The sequence below is a fragment of the Lutjanus erythropterus genome, chromosome 14, assembly GCF_056507025.1.
Source record: "Lutjanus erythropterus isolate fLutEry1 chromosome 14, fLutEry1.hap2, whole genome shotgun sequence".
Taxonomy (NCBI): domain Eukaryota; kingdom Metazoa; phylum Chordata; class Actinopteri; order Lutjaniformes; family Lutjanidae; genus Lutjanus; species Lutjanus erythropterus.
The window spans coordinates 19,854,858-19,870,700 of record NC_139330.1 but is presented as its reverse complement, the minus strand read 5'-3'; the positions used below and the strand labels follow the sequence as shown (position 1 = coordinate 19,870,700).

The 15,843-nt window shown below is 38.3% G+C and overlaps 1 protein-coding gene across 2 annotated transcripts in view; it reads right to left on the bottom strand.

Annotated features, from left to right (window-relative positions):
• The window catches only part of LOC146315499 (SH3 and PX domain-containing protein 2A-like), a 76,550-nt gene that overhangs the window by 45,312 nt on the left and 15,395 nt on the right, over window positions 1-15,843 (bottom strand). For both annotated transcript variants that reach the window (XM_084735330.1, XM_084735331.1), the window contains exons 3-6: window positions 13,888-13,963; window positions 12,443-12,519; window positions 11,515-11,606; window positions 21-52 (exon numbers count right to left, since the gene is read on the bottom strand). In XM_084735330.1, coding sequence (XP_084591456.1) covers window positions 21-52; window positions 11,515-11,606; window positions 12,443-12,519; window positions 13,888-13,963 — 277 coding nt within the window. The remainder of the gene's footprint in view (window positions 1-20; window positions 53-11,514; window positions 11,607-12,442; window positions 12,520-13,887; window positions 13,964-15,843) is intronic.

Here is a 15,843-nt window from a genome sequence, read left to right as displayed (position 1 = left end):
AAAATATTTCAGATCTTTACCTGATTTGCGTTTGCCGGAGCCTCCGCAGTCTCTGGAAAGGAAACAACACCAGAGAAGCATTGTTAGTTTGAGTTTGTGTGCAGGAGAGGTCAGAGCATTAATATGACTTGATCAATCCAGTAACTGGTTACAGCTGAACTCTGCCTGGGACCATCCAAACGCAGTTGGCACACGAGTACCAGCCAAACCCTCGCTGAGAATGCGTGCAGAACTTGACCCACGACCAGAGGGAGGGAGACAGGGTGGGATACGACATACTGTATGGGTGTGTAAGTGTGTCAAGGACAGTAACATAACAGATCATCAGATCTTTCAGCCAATATACTCCCATGCGTGTATGTTTCTGTTTAAATGGTAGATATGGTGTGTCTGCAGCTGCCTCTGATTAACAGAACAGCATTTATTTACTTCACAACAGTATCATATCCCCTTGATAAGTCCCATTCATGTTTAGACGTGAAAGCGTCTTTCTGTTCCAAAGCCCGGGCTGTAACAAAACGCTGAAAGGATGAGCATTAGTGTGAATGAAGCCGCTCTGTGCTTTCACGCTCATCAGGGTCACAGAGCAGCAATTTGCCATTGACCGGGCGCACATTTACTGTACGCATCTGTGTGTGCTCCTTTTTTTTGGTTTCGTTTCTTATTATTTAGACTGGAACAGATCATTTGCATAATGGTAAACCTGTTGCTTTTGTTGGATCTGTTCAGCAGAAAACATGATGCTATTATTTTAGTTTGACAGAAATGAGTCATTTAGAAGCAAAGAAACAAACGACGGTACGACGAACACAGGATAAACACATTTAAATTAATTCATTAGACGGCTGTCAGTTCAATTTGAATGTTCATGCTTCATTTGCTGTAATACAGGTACATAAATAATGATACCTCACAAAATTACTTAATCCAGTTTGATGAGAAATGCATAAACATTTCCAAACAGAACAAAATTCCTGAATCTGTGTCTGTATGTGTTGCATCTCTTGTAGGTTTTTTTTTCGTTCTTGGCCTCTGTCCTTTGTTTAAGGAGGTTCCGAATCACAGCAATGGCCACTGAACTCGTGATGTTCCTGATGACTAATTTCCCAGTCAATTAAAATTTTAATTTAAACTAATCAGTTCATCTAAGCATAGGAAAAAATTCAGAAAACAGTCAAAATTGAGTGAAATTTACTAACTGTAACGTGTATTAAGAGCCACTTTAAGATGTTAATCACATTTGTCAAAAGCATACTTCAACTACTGCTGAAATGTGTGGCACTTTGCACCGTGCATATTTTACATTACACGTAATTTCTTAAAAACATGACAACAATTCACTCAGTGCGTTCCTCATCTTTTCAGACCAAGCAGAATCACAGTGTGGCTAACATTAGAGGCAACAGTTATCATCCCTAACCACACAGTGGAACGAGCCGTCTTCAGTTTTTGAAGTAAACCCAGGTAAGTCAGGCACCGAGTGAACCAGCTGAACTGATTCCTCGGGTATTCTATTGGCTCACTACTTTATTATTGTTTCTTTTTTGTTTCAAGGTAACTTTGAGCGGAAACTTCAGGCTCTGGTGAGGGTACACTTTTCAGGACCTTCGGTCTTTGTTCGAGGCTAATGCTTTCATGGAGTTCAGCTTTCAAAGTTCCCCTGAAGATGGTTAGGTGTTAGATAGTGTCTGGTATGTAGGGACTGATTGTTTATTGTTAAAACTTTTGTTTGGCTATAGTGTTTGCAACTCAGCAATTTAGGATTCTGCTGTTTTGTTAGTGCTATAGCACATAATTCTGTTTCTTTTTTGTCTACGTCTTAGGATAATTTGCTGACTGGTAAGTCTTTGAGTTCAATGAGTTCCCCTGTTCGTGTGCTTCTCGTGGTGTAATGCGCTTTTGTTCTGCACTTTCAGTTTGTTTGTAGTTTTGTGTGAAGAGAGCTCTGTTTTTATGTATGGGTTGTAGTTTCTTGTACATTGGAGGAGGTGCTGGCCAAATGCATGTCCTTGCTTAGTTAACTGAGCTGCAGAGAGAGAAGCTGAGGTTTGACGCAGATGGGAGCAGACACCTGGCTCTCTGGAGAGGCCAGCAGCAGGACTGGAGCCATGGCCAGTTATGGATATGAGTACATGTTTGGATAAACCTTGTCCAACATTCGGCTACAAGGTTACAGCCTGTTCATCAACTCTCCGTGTTTCATTGATACCTGTTAACAAGTTGAACTATTTTGCGATGTCTTAAGTAGAATATTTTATACTGTACTACAAAGAACATTTCGGTTTTGTGTTTAGAAGACAGGAACAAAGATGTAAAATGATACTGAAAACTGTGAAGGATTGTAGTCGTTCAAGCTAAGCAATACTAATCAAAACATTTTTTAACAATAACTATATTCCTCTGTTTCTTCAGATAAAGTCATTTTTGGCACAAGGCTTTTCTGTTTCCAGATGCATGAACAAATACGACTTATGAGACATTTCGAATCACACATGTAATGGCTTACAGCTCAGTTCAGCTTCATTAAAAACATAAATGATATACTTACTTAAGTTTGAAATAAAACAACAAATTCAACTGTGAATACACTATCAAACTGGATTGTGACAGTAAAAAAATGTTTATATTGGATCTTCTAGCAATGTTCATATCATGGAAGTGAATTTTATAACTTTCTATAAGATATGACGGGTGGAAAACACAGTGATGTTAAACATTTCTGCTGAGCCAACATAAATTAACATTGTAATTTATCAAGAAAAATAAGGAGAGTCTGTAGATGATGCACAAAGTATCACTCCAAACCATATATGTTGTAGGTTTAAAAATCCAAACAACACACACACATCATAATGTGAAAAGTTCACTGATGGAGGATGAGTAGAGGTATTTCTTTAGGTAATGTAGCATAAACTCTGGGATAAATCACAGTGTGTTTATGGTAACGGTGAGACAAATTAGCTGCACTACATGTTTAACATTTCCGAAATATTTTATGATGGATCCTGTGTTTATTTTGTGAGAATCTGGTAGGGTGGAGATGAAACTGAGAGAAGCACTATAGAGGGTTGGGGAGAAATGATGGGGATAAAGTAGATGCTTGACCTGCCCTGCTAGCTTGTGACCCTTAGCACAGAGCTGGAATAATATTCTTCCCAGGAGGAGACTGAGCACACAACTCTGGCTCTGTGTGCCTTCCTCCTATCACCAGTAAAATGTAATAGATGAGGGGAAGATAAGGAGAGTGAAAATATGTCTTAACACTATTAAATACTTAAGACTGGGTTGCACCAACAAAGATTAGTTTCATCTAAGATTAGTTCTAATCAGAGTTTAGCAAAACCAGGTTTAAAATAAGTAAATCCACATTTAAAATTAAGCAGGGCTCCACTGCACAACTGAAAACTAATCTCCATTTAGTAGATACAAGTTCAGTGATGTAAACTGAGATTAAATAGAGTTTAATCAATATGAAGATGTTTGCTTAGAGGAAGCGGTTAACGTTTGACGCTCTGTTCCTTTGCAAAGCATTGCATCGTTTGCTAGCTAGCTTTTTTTAAGTTAAACTGTTTGCAAGCAAGCTACAAAGTTAGCAAAACATTGCACTATTTGCTAGCTAACTTTAAAAAAGTTTTATTGTTTGCTAGCTAGCTAAAAAGTTGGTTAGCCTAGTTAGCCTAATCGTGATGGCTCTTCATGGGTAGCATTATTTTTGCTCAATGCATCTCAGTCAGTGGTTAAGAATTTGAAGAATCGACCAAGAAAAATTGATCTACTATCATCTATCTTCTACATAGTTTAAATTTGAGTTTTAAGATTTGGTGTGACACAGTTAAATTCAATCTTAGTAAAAACTAAACTGAGGTTTAAAGAGATGTGTTATTTCCGAGATAGTTTAAAAGTTTGGTGCAGCATAATTTCAAATTAAACAATAATTTAATAATAGTTTTAAAAATCAATCCTTCTTAGTGCAAACCAGCCTAAGTTGGCGCCTGTACATTTTAACCTTTAGTTAACAATACAGAGCCATAGAGGTTGTGAGATAGTCTTTACAATTCACACAATTCCGGTTTCATAATGCAAGCGCATGCAAGGAGATGCACATATAGCACATGGACATAAACTGACTGCATGGGCTGAGCACATCATTAAAAATTGAAGCCTGTGAGTCCATCCTAAGCTGGAGTTGAGAGCAACCATCTGTCTGCAGCTCTCTCTTTGTAGGTGGGCCGATTAGAAAAGGAATGTGTGAGACTTCAGTCCTTTGCTCACATTTTTCAGCCAAGCCAGAGGACTTGCGTGTCTGTTGCTCTGCTGCATGTATACACTACACAGACACTCCTGCCTGACCTCAAATTAACCTCTGCAGGAGTAACCTCCAGCTCAGGGGTCAGTGGGTCGACTTAATTCAGCACGAAATCATTATGATAGAGCAGTGGGCTGGTTGGCACACAGAAAATGTGCAGTAGGACTTTTGGTGTGTATGTCCTTAAGAAAGGTAATGCTGCTGCTTATTCGAATCTTCACAAAGGAACAGTAAAGTCATGCACACGAGCCAAAATATCCAGCAAAGCTTGGTCATGATGACAGAGTGATGTCAGGGTACAAGAATGTTAGTTTGACCACGAATCAACCACTAATAACTTCCCTGGTGGTGAAACAATGATGTAAAATTAAACTTTAGGCTATAAAGAACATGCTTTAAAACAACTCTAATAAATTAAAATGCATAATTGTGCAGTTGAATTAATCATGTTGTTTTTACACATTGACAGTGAGGGGCCTCCCATTTGGGGACAAAAAAAAGTTCCCACAAGGTAAATCATGAAATTTTAGACTTGTTTTTTGGTTAAAGTTAGGGGGTAAGATATGTATTGGTTATAATTAAAGCTACAGATAATTAAGGTAAGTCAGTACAATGTGTCTGCTGTGCTATAATGTACACGCATCTGGAGGAAACAGTCTTTATTGTAAGAGCTACAGTGTCTAAGAACTACTGTACACAGCTTTGAATACTAGACGTTTACTAATACTTTTAGGTTTCAGCTAAATGAATTGATTTCATTCTGAACAATAATGCATATTACATGATCAAATGTCCTGCTCCTTCCATCGTGTGACTATGACAACGACAGAAAAAAGAAGTGGTCCATCCCAGTGTTCAGAGTCCAAGGTGATGTCTTTACATGTCTTGTTGTGTCAGTCTAAAAGTACAAAGATATTATAAAGTCTTTATTTTCAAGGCTGAAAACAGCATCTTCTGCCATCCAACATGGCATTTCACTTGCCTCAGGCAAGTGGGCAATCCTTATTGTTGAGTCCCGATTATGCTGCCAGAAGCACAGGAACGATCCTTTTGACCCCTTTGACTGAAGTGAGATGAAGTTTTGATCTCCAAAGTCAGACAGCATCAAGGTTGCTCCTTTTCCTGCATGCTGGTCGATTTTTTTTTTCTCTCTCAACCTGCAGAGCCCGTGTTGTTGTGGATCCTTGTTGTCAGCATCACCATCCTGCTTCAAATTCTCGTTTTCTAAATTCAGCTCATTCCCGCAACTAGGGATGTTAATCCTTAGTCACTAATCAATGAATTGCAATGAAGAATTTAATTAATTAAACAATGTATGTTTTTCTCGGATCTACTTTGGTCTGCCTCATTAGTCTGAAAGTGCCACTAATTTGTGCCTGATGTGGCATTGTTTTCTGAGGACAGAGCAGCTGTTTTGAGTGAGAGCCTTATTGTTTAATTATTCTGTTTGATTAAGCTGTTTGTGCTTAACGAATTAATGTTTCACATTACTTATGTGCCACTAGAACAGTTTCAGTAACATTTAAATTGAGAAAAGACATGTATTTTCTATCCTATTAGTCATTAATGACGAATCGATTATCAGTTGTTGACATGTTAAGTTAGCAGTTAAGAAAAATGTATAAAATTTGCAACCCTACACATGACTGATTGACAACTTGACAAATTTATAAAAAATCATAATTTCTTAATCTAAATTAAATTGGAGTTTGAATGAAACCAATGTAAAATTTATATTCTGTTCACCAGATCATCATTATTATCAATGGTTTGCCAATTTACTGAGTGGTCTTGATTTCCAGATTTCATCATTTTTAGTGGCACATTTCCACACAGAGACACATTCAGTCCAGTAGCTGTTAGTAAAATGCTCTCAGTCAGCAGCTGCCTCAGGCTCCTCACGCAGGTCTCTGTCTAGTATCATCCTTTGTTGCACCCGACAATGTAACATCACCGTCTGTGGCTCTAATATTATCCTCTCTAATATCCTGTTGAACACCTCTCACATTAGTCATGGGCCGCTTCGGATTAGAAAGATTTTTTTCTTGTATCTAACTTAATTTGAAATCATTTTCTCTTTATTTCTGTCACAGTACAGTACTACTCGATGTGTCATGAATAGCTGTATTATTAATATGCTTGCTATGATTGTTTTGGGTCCTCTAACACCACGACTGAGACTTCAAATTTGTTGGCTGAGACAGCGCAGAACCTCGGTGGCCTTATATAGCAATTCTAGAGACGCTGACGATACCAAAGATAAAATCTCACAAACCTCTTCAGCTTGCTCATTTTAAAGAATTTGGTATGGGTGGGCGGATTGATCCCAAAATATCAGTACTTCCAATACTAAATACCAAAGAGACATCAGTTTCAGTTTCTCTCTTCTATGTTGTACCATTTGGATTTCATCAGGGAGCAGAACTGTAACAACGTTCAGTTTATTATTATTGCAGTAAAATCAGATCTTCAGCACTGGTTAATGTTACATTAACATGTGCAATTACACAACTGCAATCGTTCATTTATAGCTGTTACGTTGACAGACCAGTTAGGTTAGGTACAGACATTAAAATAGTATATTCAGCCCACTGAAAGTTGTTGTACAAAAGCCACTTTTAATAAATAAGAGTATCAGAAGCCATATTGGTATTGATATCAGCGATTTTGGCCCTGTATTACTTGGCATTGGACCAAAACCGTATTTTGCAGCATCGCCCACCCTTAGAATTTGGTGAATCTGACTTGGAACATTTGTACGATCAAACTCTGAGTTTGAATTGACTGGATGTATTCTGCACTGGTAGTACAGTCTGTTTTTCAGGAGAGGTATATTTTCCGCTGGGGGTCAAGGGTCTTAATCTTTGATTTTTTTTTTTTTTGTATGCTGAGTCGGTACACTCCCCGCTGGGCCTCATGTGCTCAGAATCCCAAGTCCAGGTGTAGAACTCAAGACAGTCAGTTGACAGTACAACTGCACAAATCAACTAAACTTCAGAGGAACAAGAACTTTAAATGCAACTAAGAGCTGAAATACACGGGCATGTCAACAAAATGTAAACAGACGAAAAAATGAAAATGAGCTGGTCTGGTTTGACCTGAGATTTGCAAACTGTTGCTGTGGAGATGATGGATATACGCATAATGTTTATTGAATTATTCATATTTGTGCCATTGCCCTTGACCAAGTTGCTGGCCTCAGAGCTGCAGATGGTCTAAGTCGCAGTGGCTGCACCGTATCCTAAACAGTTCGGATGGATCAAATGCAGAGGACAAATTTCCCCATGGGGATTAATAAAGTGTAACGTACTTACTACCACAAAGCAAAGTCACACTGCAGATAGAGCAGTAGATATTTTTCAGTGAACAAGCAAAAACATGGGCTGACTTGATGGCACGCACGATCTCTGCAGAACACCTTAAAGCTAACTAAATTATATGCAAGCAAGCAAAATTACCTTATAAATCACCTTACTGTACCTTGTTGCAACACCAACACCCTGTTTCAAATCTGCATAATTGTCAAACTAACACTGCAGTGTTGTAAGAATGATGGATGACTAAAACTTTTTATTTTCATTTTATATATCTGGCTGGTGGTGTTCATTATCATAAAGGAAATCTAAACTCTATAATTCAAAATTCTCTGCATGTACTCAATCATTAACATATTTCTATTATCCAAACTTATTAAAATGTCTGTTTGTCTTAATTTCTCTCAAAGATTCTGCATATTCTTGTGAATATTCATTAGCGTTCAGCCATTAGGCCTCTAAAACTATTTCAAATGAGAAAGTCATTATCTGAATTTGAAGTAAGCATCACTTCAGTCTAAAGGATTCTGAATCAAAACCAGCTATTCAAGCATTGTAATTTTTGCACAGTTTCAGTTGTTGACTTCAAACAATCAGGTGTTGGAGAAATATTTACTTCCCTTTTGATACGGATGTTTCTAAACTTGAGGGATTACAAAAGAAGCAATTTTTTTCAGATTATTTCACCGCCATCTAGTTTAGAACGTTCCACGTGAGGAAAACAGATTCAGTTTTATATATGGCATTTTTCTTGTAAAGTTTACAAAGCTACATGCTATTTATCCAAAGTTGTTTATCAATATGATATATATAAATATATCTATTTAAGGCAATGTCAAAGACTAGTTGTATGCACACTGCATGTCTACATTGTCTACAGTGTTAATGAACAACAAACCAGCTGTTTATCCTTTCTGTGTTAGAGAACAATCTCTGCCTTACATCAGTGTAATGTGATACTTTCAGCTTATTGCATGGCTCCCTCTTGTGATGGAGCAGAATCACATCCATTTATTCATTTTTTTTTTTTTTTAAATCAGTGCAGTGACAGTTGTTGACCATTAGATGGCAGTAGCAGATGAGGGCCTGAAAACACTGACTCCCTGCTGATGCTTATGGTGACTGACAACTGGCAGAAACACCAGTAAAATGGATTTGAATCATGTTTCATGGTGGAGAAAATATCCCCAGTATGATTGTTCTCACAATTAATCACTGTAATAGAGCCATGTTGGACTAACTGGATTCAGTTTTTTACAGTCTGTACTCATTGTATTTCACTGACTGGGATGGAAAGAACCGTGTTGAATTTATCACTTAAGCATCTATTCCTCATGCTGTTCTAAAACATGAGAATAAACTGTATTTTATGTATATAAAATGTATTATATTAAGTAGCAAAAATTCTAAATCTAAAATAACACTTCAAACTAATTAAAACAGTAGTATTTTATTAATCTGCAAAGTTGATTGTTAAAAAACATTGATCCACTTACACTGGACATTTCAACCAATCTGTACTCTTATTTATAATACTCTTGCATCTTAACATATGTGTTTATGTACACCATCCTCAGCACTGTTGTTGGTCTAAACTGTGTGTACACTATTCCATACGTGTATATGTTGTTGTATTGTTGTGTATATTGTTGTTTATAGGTTTTTGCACATTTTTCTTTTCTTTTTTCTATATAAATGTGTGTATATTGTAGTATAATTTATGTATTTTTGCATATTTTTACATACTTAATTTCTATTTTCTTATAGTTTTTCTATGGTTATTTATTTCTGTTCTTGAATGGGAGTGACTGCAATGCAACCAAATTTCCCCCAGGGATCAATAAAGTGGTGTCTGATCCTAATTCTAATCAATTTTATAGGGAAGCATAACAGCACGGCGCAGTACACTGCCATAAAACTCAGATTATGTACTCTGAAGCTGCAAAAAATGTACACTTTGTAATCATTATGGTAAGGATTTTACAGCACTTTCAAAATAAGGAGAATAAAAGCATGCATTTATCAAATGCCATGACAGGCCAAAACAAAGAATAGAGACAAACTGGGCAGTTTTGTTATAAGCCTGATTTTCACTATGTCAATCTCTCTGCCACTGGGCGTGACTTTTCCAGGAAAAATTATGTCTCCATTACAGATTAAATTAATGAACAATAAATATTTTTTCTTGGTGTTTTCTTCTAACTTTAGTCCCCCTTTCACCCTGATGCCGACCCCTGCTGTAGTTACTTGTTTGTGAGATTTTATGTTTTTACTATGCAATGCACATCATTACAACAGCTTTCAATTCACCTGCAAACAGAGAGTGATCCTGTATTGTGTACAGGTGCTGTTTTTGTGACCGTAATACAAGCAATAATACTACTTGGAAATGCTCATAAACACTTGAAAAGTTGTCTGTTCCCGCTTTAAGAATGATAATAAATGTTTCTTCACCTCACAGATTGTAATTTGATGGTTTCACTAGATCTTGAGAACTTGTGAAACAAATCCTACAAGTAATTTTGAAATGGTGCTGATTCCCCTGTAATAGTGAACTGAGCACTTGGGTGGCTTGTAAACAATCTCAACATCTTAATTTAAGCTGCACTCGACTGTCTTCGAGACTGGAGGAGGATCTCACTTTGAAGTGGGATTAACATGTATGGGTTGGGAGGGTAGAGGTCGTGGGTCTGCCCCGGCGGCAGAGGAGAGACCCCTCAGGAGGTTTTTCTACAACATTCTTCTCCTTGAGTGAGTTGGGAAATGTACTAACAACATTTGAGTTTAAATTCATATGTTACTGGGAAGAAATACTGTCACAGATATACTTCAGCTGCACATAAATCAAAAGGAAAGAATAGAATTTAAACAAAAAGTAACCTAGCGGCCCGTCTGTAATTACTCCCACTATGACTTTGAACTGAGTATGACGAATGACTGGCCTGAGAGCTTTATCTGCGCCAAGACTTGAACTCAGGCGCGCTCTCAAAACACCGCTGATCCTTGCGCATTCGTTTTGGGATCAGGTGTCACCTCCTAGAAATCATTATTAATAATAAAACACAGTGCCTCTCAAGCAGTATCCATCAATCATCCCTGAGACACCGCAAAGCCTCCGGATCAAGATGGGTCAGTGCGGGTGAAAGACATCTGTCCCAGCTGCTGAACCACACACACACACAAACACCAGACACACACAGTCTGCAGCTGCAGCCTCTAGAGGGTTTATATGGAATCTAATAGCAGGGCTGCACCTAATGTATTACTTTTTCTATTAGTTGACTGATCTAATAACTAATTTATCAATTATTTTCAAGACTATTTTATATTACTTGATAAATATGACTTAAATTATCTGACACAGGTGGCGAGATAGCTCAGCTGGTAAAGCATTCACCCCATGTGTTGAGGTTATGAGTCCTCTGCATCAGCCGTGGATTTGACTGCGGCCTGTGGCCCTGTGCTGCATGTCAACCCCCCACTCTCTCTCCCCCTTTCCTGTCATATCTTCAGCTTTCCTATCAATAAGCCCATGAAAAGGCCCCAAAATAAATATCAAAAACGTATCTCAATATTCAACCATAATCCTGACAAAATAGACAATAATATACTTTTTTAACTCAAATTTTAATTCTTATACAATATTAGTTTTCCTAAAAATTGTATTAAAAAATGGCAATATATCATCTTGCCTGTATTACAATATATTGAATTGTAATGCCTGTATAGTGATATGTGTCTTATTGTACATTTCTATGTTCCACAACATATTTTCATAATCAATTATGTCAGTTATGTCAATAAATAGCAGCCCTATCTAACAGTTCATATAACAGAGATGCTAGTAATGCTCAATAATAGTTTATAATTTCTAAAGTATGCAGTGTTACTCACTCTGTGGGAGGGTTGAGGTCCTCTAACTTGGTCTCAAAGAACTTCAGGACCTCCTCACTCTGGGAAATGTGGGAGGGAAGCTTCATCAGGGCCTGTGGGGGAGAGGGGAGGAAGAAAGCTACTGGTTTTGACAAAGGTACATATTAAAAAAGATTGCGTGTATGTTTTTAAAAGAGCCCTGTAGTTTGGTTTGAATGGCAGTGAGTAATCAGTTTGTCACTGCACAGTCAGTCAGATGAGTAGACCAGGCAGGGATGTGGAGGGTGTGGAGGGGAAGGAAGAAGGCTCGGAGCCCGGAGTGAGGGTTAAAACAAAGGAAAACACACAGAGGTGATGTAGTGTAACAGCCGCCTGTCTCAGCCGCATGCATGCTCGAAATGAGATGCTTCCACCCACAGCACTTGAATCAGAAAAGGCAATCTTATAGGAACAATATTAAAAAGAAATCTATTTTCATTGTCTTTAAGCTTCTTGCCTTCACCGTAAATCCTGTTTAGTTCCTTTAAATGAAACCTGCTGCCACACTTGGCAAAGCACCTGCCCCACATTCCCTCCTCTGACCTACTGAACATAAGAGGGTCAGGTAGCCATCTGCACTCATTACCACGCTTCAAGTCTGCTGATTCATTCTTATTCTTTAGATTGCGTTTTTACCCCTGTGTGCCCTCATTTCCCTCGTTTCCTTTACAGTCTGCATATTTACATTGGTGACAGGATACGACCAGTGCAGATAGAGCAGTTGCTTTCCTGTTGAGGCTGGTGGGGGGAGATAAATGTTGCGGCCTGCCATGGAAACACTGTGGCAAATGTTCAGGGAGTAGGACACTGACACAGATAAAGTTCTCTTCCAACCGATACATTAAACAAAAAACGTGGTAGCAACAAACTGATACAACGGGCATCAAGAGACATGCAGCCTTTGTCTTACTTTGCAGTAATTATCCAGGTGCTTCAGCCTTCTGACGGCCACATCTCTTATGTGACTTCGGCGAAATAAGACTTTACCTAAGAAAAAAAGAAACACAGCACTGTCAGTTATGTGGGATCGAGCGTGGGATCATGGAAGAAATCACATTCACAGATGAGGTAATGTATTTCAGTTGCATTCACGTTTAGTCACATTTGCCAACTTCCCTCCTCACTCTTTGACGTATCCAACGTATCCTGTGTTTTCCCTTAAGTTAAATAGCAACTAGTGGTGAGCAGGAAATGCAATGTTACATTGAATGAACTGTGGATTTCTCCGGGTTTGATCGAATTGTTGGAAACATTACAGACTAGTAAACAGCTCAACAAAATATAAACATATGTATGGCATTTTTAGACATTTTATCACAGAAATGTTACATATTATATATCAGTGGGCCCTATTAATGGGAGCCAAAAAGACCCACTCAGCCCCTTTTTCCTGAAACGCCTGTTTTTTCACCTTTTTTCTTTTATAGCATTTTTTTAATATAATGTAAACCATAAATAATGTAAACCATATATAGACTTTTGCTCTTTCTTTTACACACAGCTTTGTATTTTAATCATGTTCAGTCTTTCCTCAAAGCCCCACTGATTTGTTTTCGTTGGACTCTTTTGTTTACTTCTTGTCCCCTTTCCCTAGTGTGTAGGACTCTATGTTAATCTTTTCGTAACTTTCTACAGTATTGTAAGTATTAATTTGTTGTACTGAAATGCTAGATGTATATGAAAGGACAGGGTGAAATCCAGCTGTGGTACATGTTGCCCTTCATTTGACATGATAAATGTACCCTATATTGAATTTTGAAGTTTTAAATCTTTCATAATACAGTCTCCAACTCCAAAGTGTCTTCATAAATTAATGAGAACAGTTGTATAAAGTTACTTTACCCTCTGTTTACCCTGCTCACTTCATAACTGTTTGGAGACCGCCTGCTAATATCAACACTAAAAGCCCACTAAACAGTGAGATTGCGCATGCTGTTTGCTGTGTGTAAGGGAATATAGTTCACCCCACGCTGGGCTTACAGAGAGATCAAAACAGCACTGGCCAGACTTGAGCAGTGCAGCTCATCTAACAAAGGATCTCTTCAGTGCTCTCCTCTGCTCTGGCCCACAATGAGTTTATCAGATTAGACAAATCCCTCTCTGCTAGCCTCCTACTGCATGGCAGACCACAAATTGATTTGGCCTGGGTGGAGTATGGTAGTTAATAAAACAATGAAATGTGGTAGGCAATGATATTGGGTATGTAGGAGTGGTAACAAACATCAATTGTGCATGGAAATGCCTGAAAGCTTTTCTTTTGCTGGGCAGGGCAGGGCTTGTTGATGATTAGATTTAAAATTGTTGTGACAGTCAAATCAAAGTGTTATGCACTGTGCGCTATGATGTGTTTATCACCTGGCAAAAAAGGAATAATCCTCTTTTTGGGGTCCTTCTGTCCTCCTTCTATTGGAAATTTGTCAAGGATTCGCATCTGCAACAGAGAAGAGAAAGACAAACTTAAAAAGATGCCTTTCAGGTTGCACTTCATTTTACAGTACACTGATAAGACGTAAGAAGCCATAGTTTGTATTAGACAAAAACTAGGAATAGTAGTCGATACTAGACCCTTTATTAACCCCCTGTTCGACTTTATTAGAGAGTAATTACAGACACATTACAACAGAACTGTACTGTCAACTAAAGTAAAATCACCCATTTTAAAACCGGATCAACCAGTTAATTATTATTGCAGTACAGTAGGCAGATAATGTAGTTGTTAATCAAGAAGTAGGCATCAGTCTTGATTTCACTTTAGTTCACAGCACAGTTCTGTTCAGTCTATCCCCTCTAATAAAGTCTAGTAAGGGTATAATAGTGAAAAATAATACACTTTAGTTTACAATAAAATTCTGTCGTAATGTAACCCTAATTACCCTCTGATAAAGTCTAATAAGGTTCTAATAAATTGTCTAATACAGTCTAATAAATAACATTATTTTTAGTTTTTGTCTAATTAGATACAACGTACTGTAAAAAAAAAAGTGCAACCCCTTTCTGATTGCCACAAAAAAGATACATGCGGTCATTATCTTCTGACAGTTTGAGGGCTACAACACGTCTTTTATCTACCAAAAGTTTATCAGTCAAAGATGAAAGTGGAGGAAACCAAGATGAGAATAGAAACAAAAAATGGTGCTGCAAACTCTCCAGGAACAGTCGACCTCCTTGTTACGGTACATGAGTTTAACTAGGGGTGTAATTACATATCCTCTGAAAAGCTACTGTGTCGTGCAACTACAAACAGTTTCGCTTTGATCTGTGGAGCGGCAGACAAGGTTACATCACCCACACTTATCTGGAAAAAAGAAATCAAAAGCAAGTTCCACTTAAGGAGCTCAAAAAGACATGAGAGGAGATAATTAAGACTTTGATGTTAACACTTGATCCTGCAGACCATTTACAGGATCGATCTATTGAGAGATACAGGGCGAAACAGACAGAAAATAGAAGCTGTGTCTTTTATGATGACCACATACAACTATTTCCCTTGAAGTGTAGCAGTTTGTAACATTTTCAGCATGTGTCTGCATGGAAAAACATATATATGTGCATCAGTCCCATGTGTACGAAGAACATGTGCCGTGTTGTGCGTGATGTATGGGCGTGTTTTGTTGAGTTATGAAAAATATGCATCGTAAATGTGCTAAGTATGTGTCTGTATCACGGACAAGAGTTTCTAGTTTCCTCTATGAATAAATCACATGAGCGTACATGAGAGCATCCCATAGTAACAGCAGGCTCCAAATCCAGATCCAGATGCAGCCCCGCCTTTGTTCGTTCTGCCTTGCCTTGTTCCAGATGTGCTTTGTTAAACAGCAGAGACTGCGAGCGTCAAGCTGAAGCAACTGGGAGGAGGAGACCAGAAGGGAGACTGGTCTTGGTCTAAAAACTGAGCCAAAAACAACCAGGTGGACAAACACAATCAGGCTACGAGGGTAAAGTTGGACCCACTCTGTCTGGGCCTGCAGGAGTTGTTTGTGGGACTTCTCCAGTAAGACGTGGTTTGGTTTCTGTTCTTGTGGTTCTTTCTTTTCTTCACTCATCTGCTGCCTTTGCTGAGTCTCTGCATTTCTCTCAGGGCATTTCCCCTCTCCTCTGAAATATAGACAGCTAACAAGAAATGGTTTCTTCTGAAGAGGACGGCCACACTCTTAGAAATAAAGGAGCTAACTAGAACCATAAAGGGTTCTGCGACTTGTCCCCACAGGACACTCTTTCTGGTTGCTGGTAGAACCTTTTAGAAGGGTTCCACCCAGAATGCAACAGAAGAACCATCTATAGAAGGGTCCACCCAGAACCCCCTTCTATGGT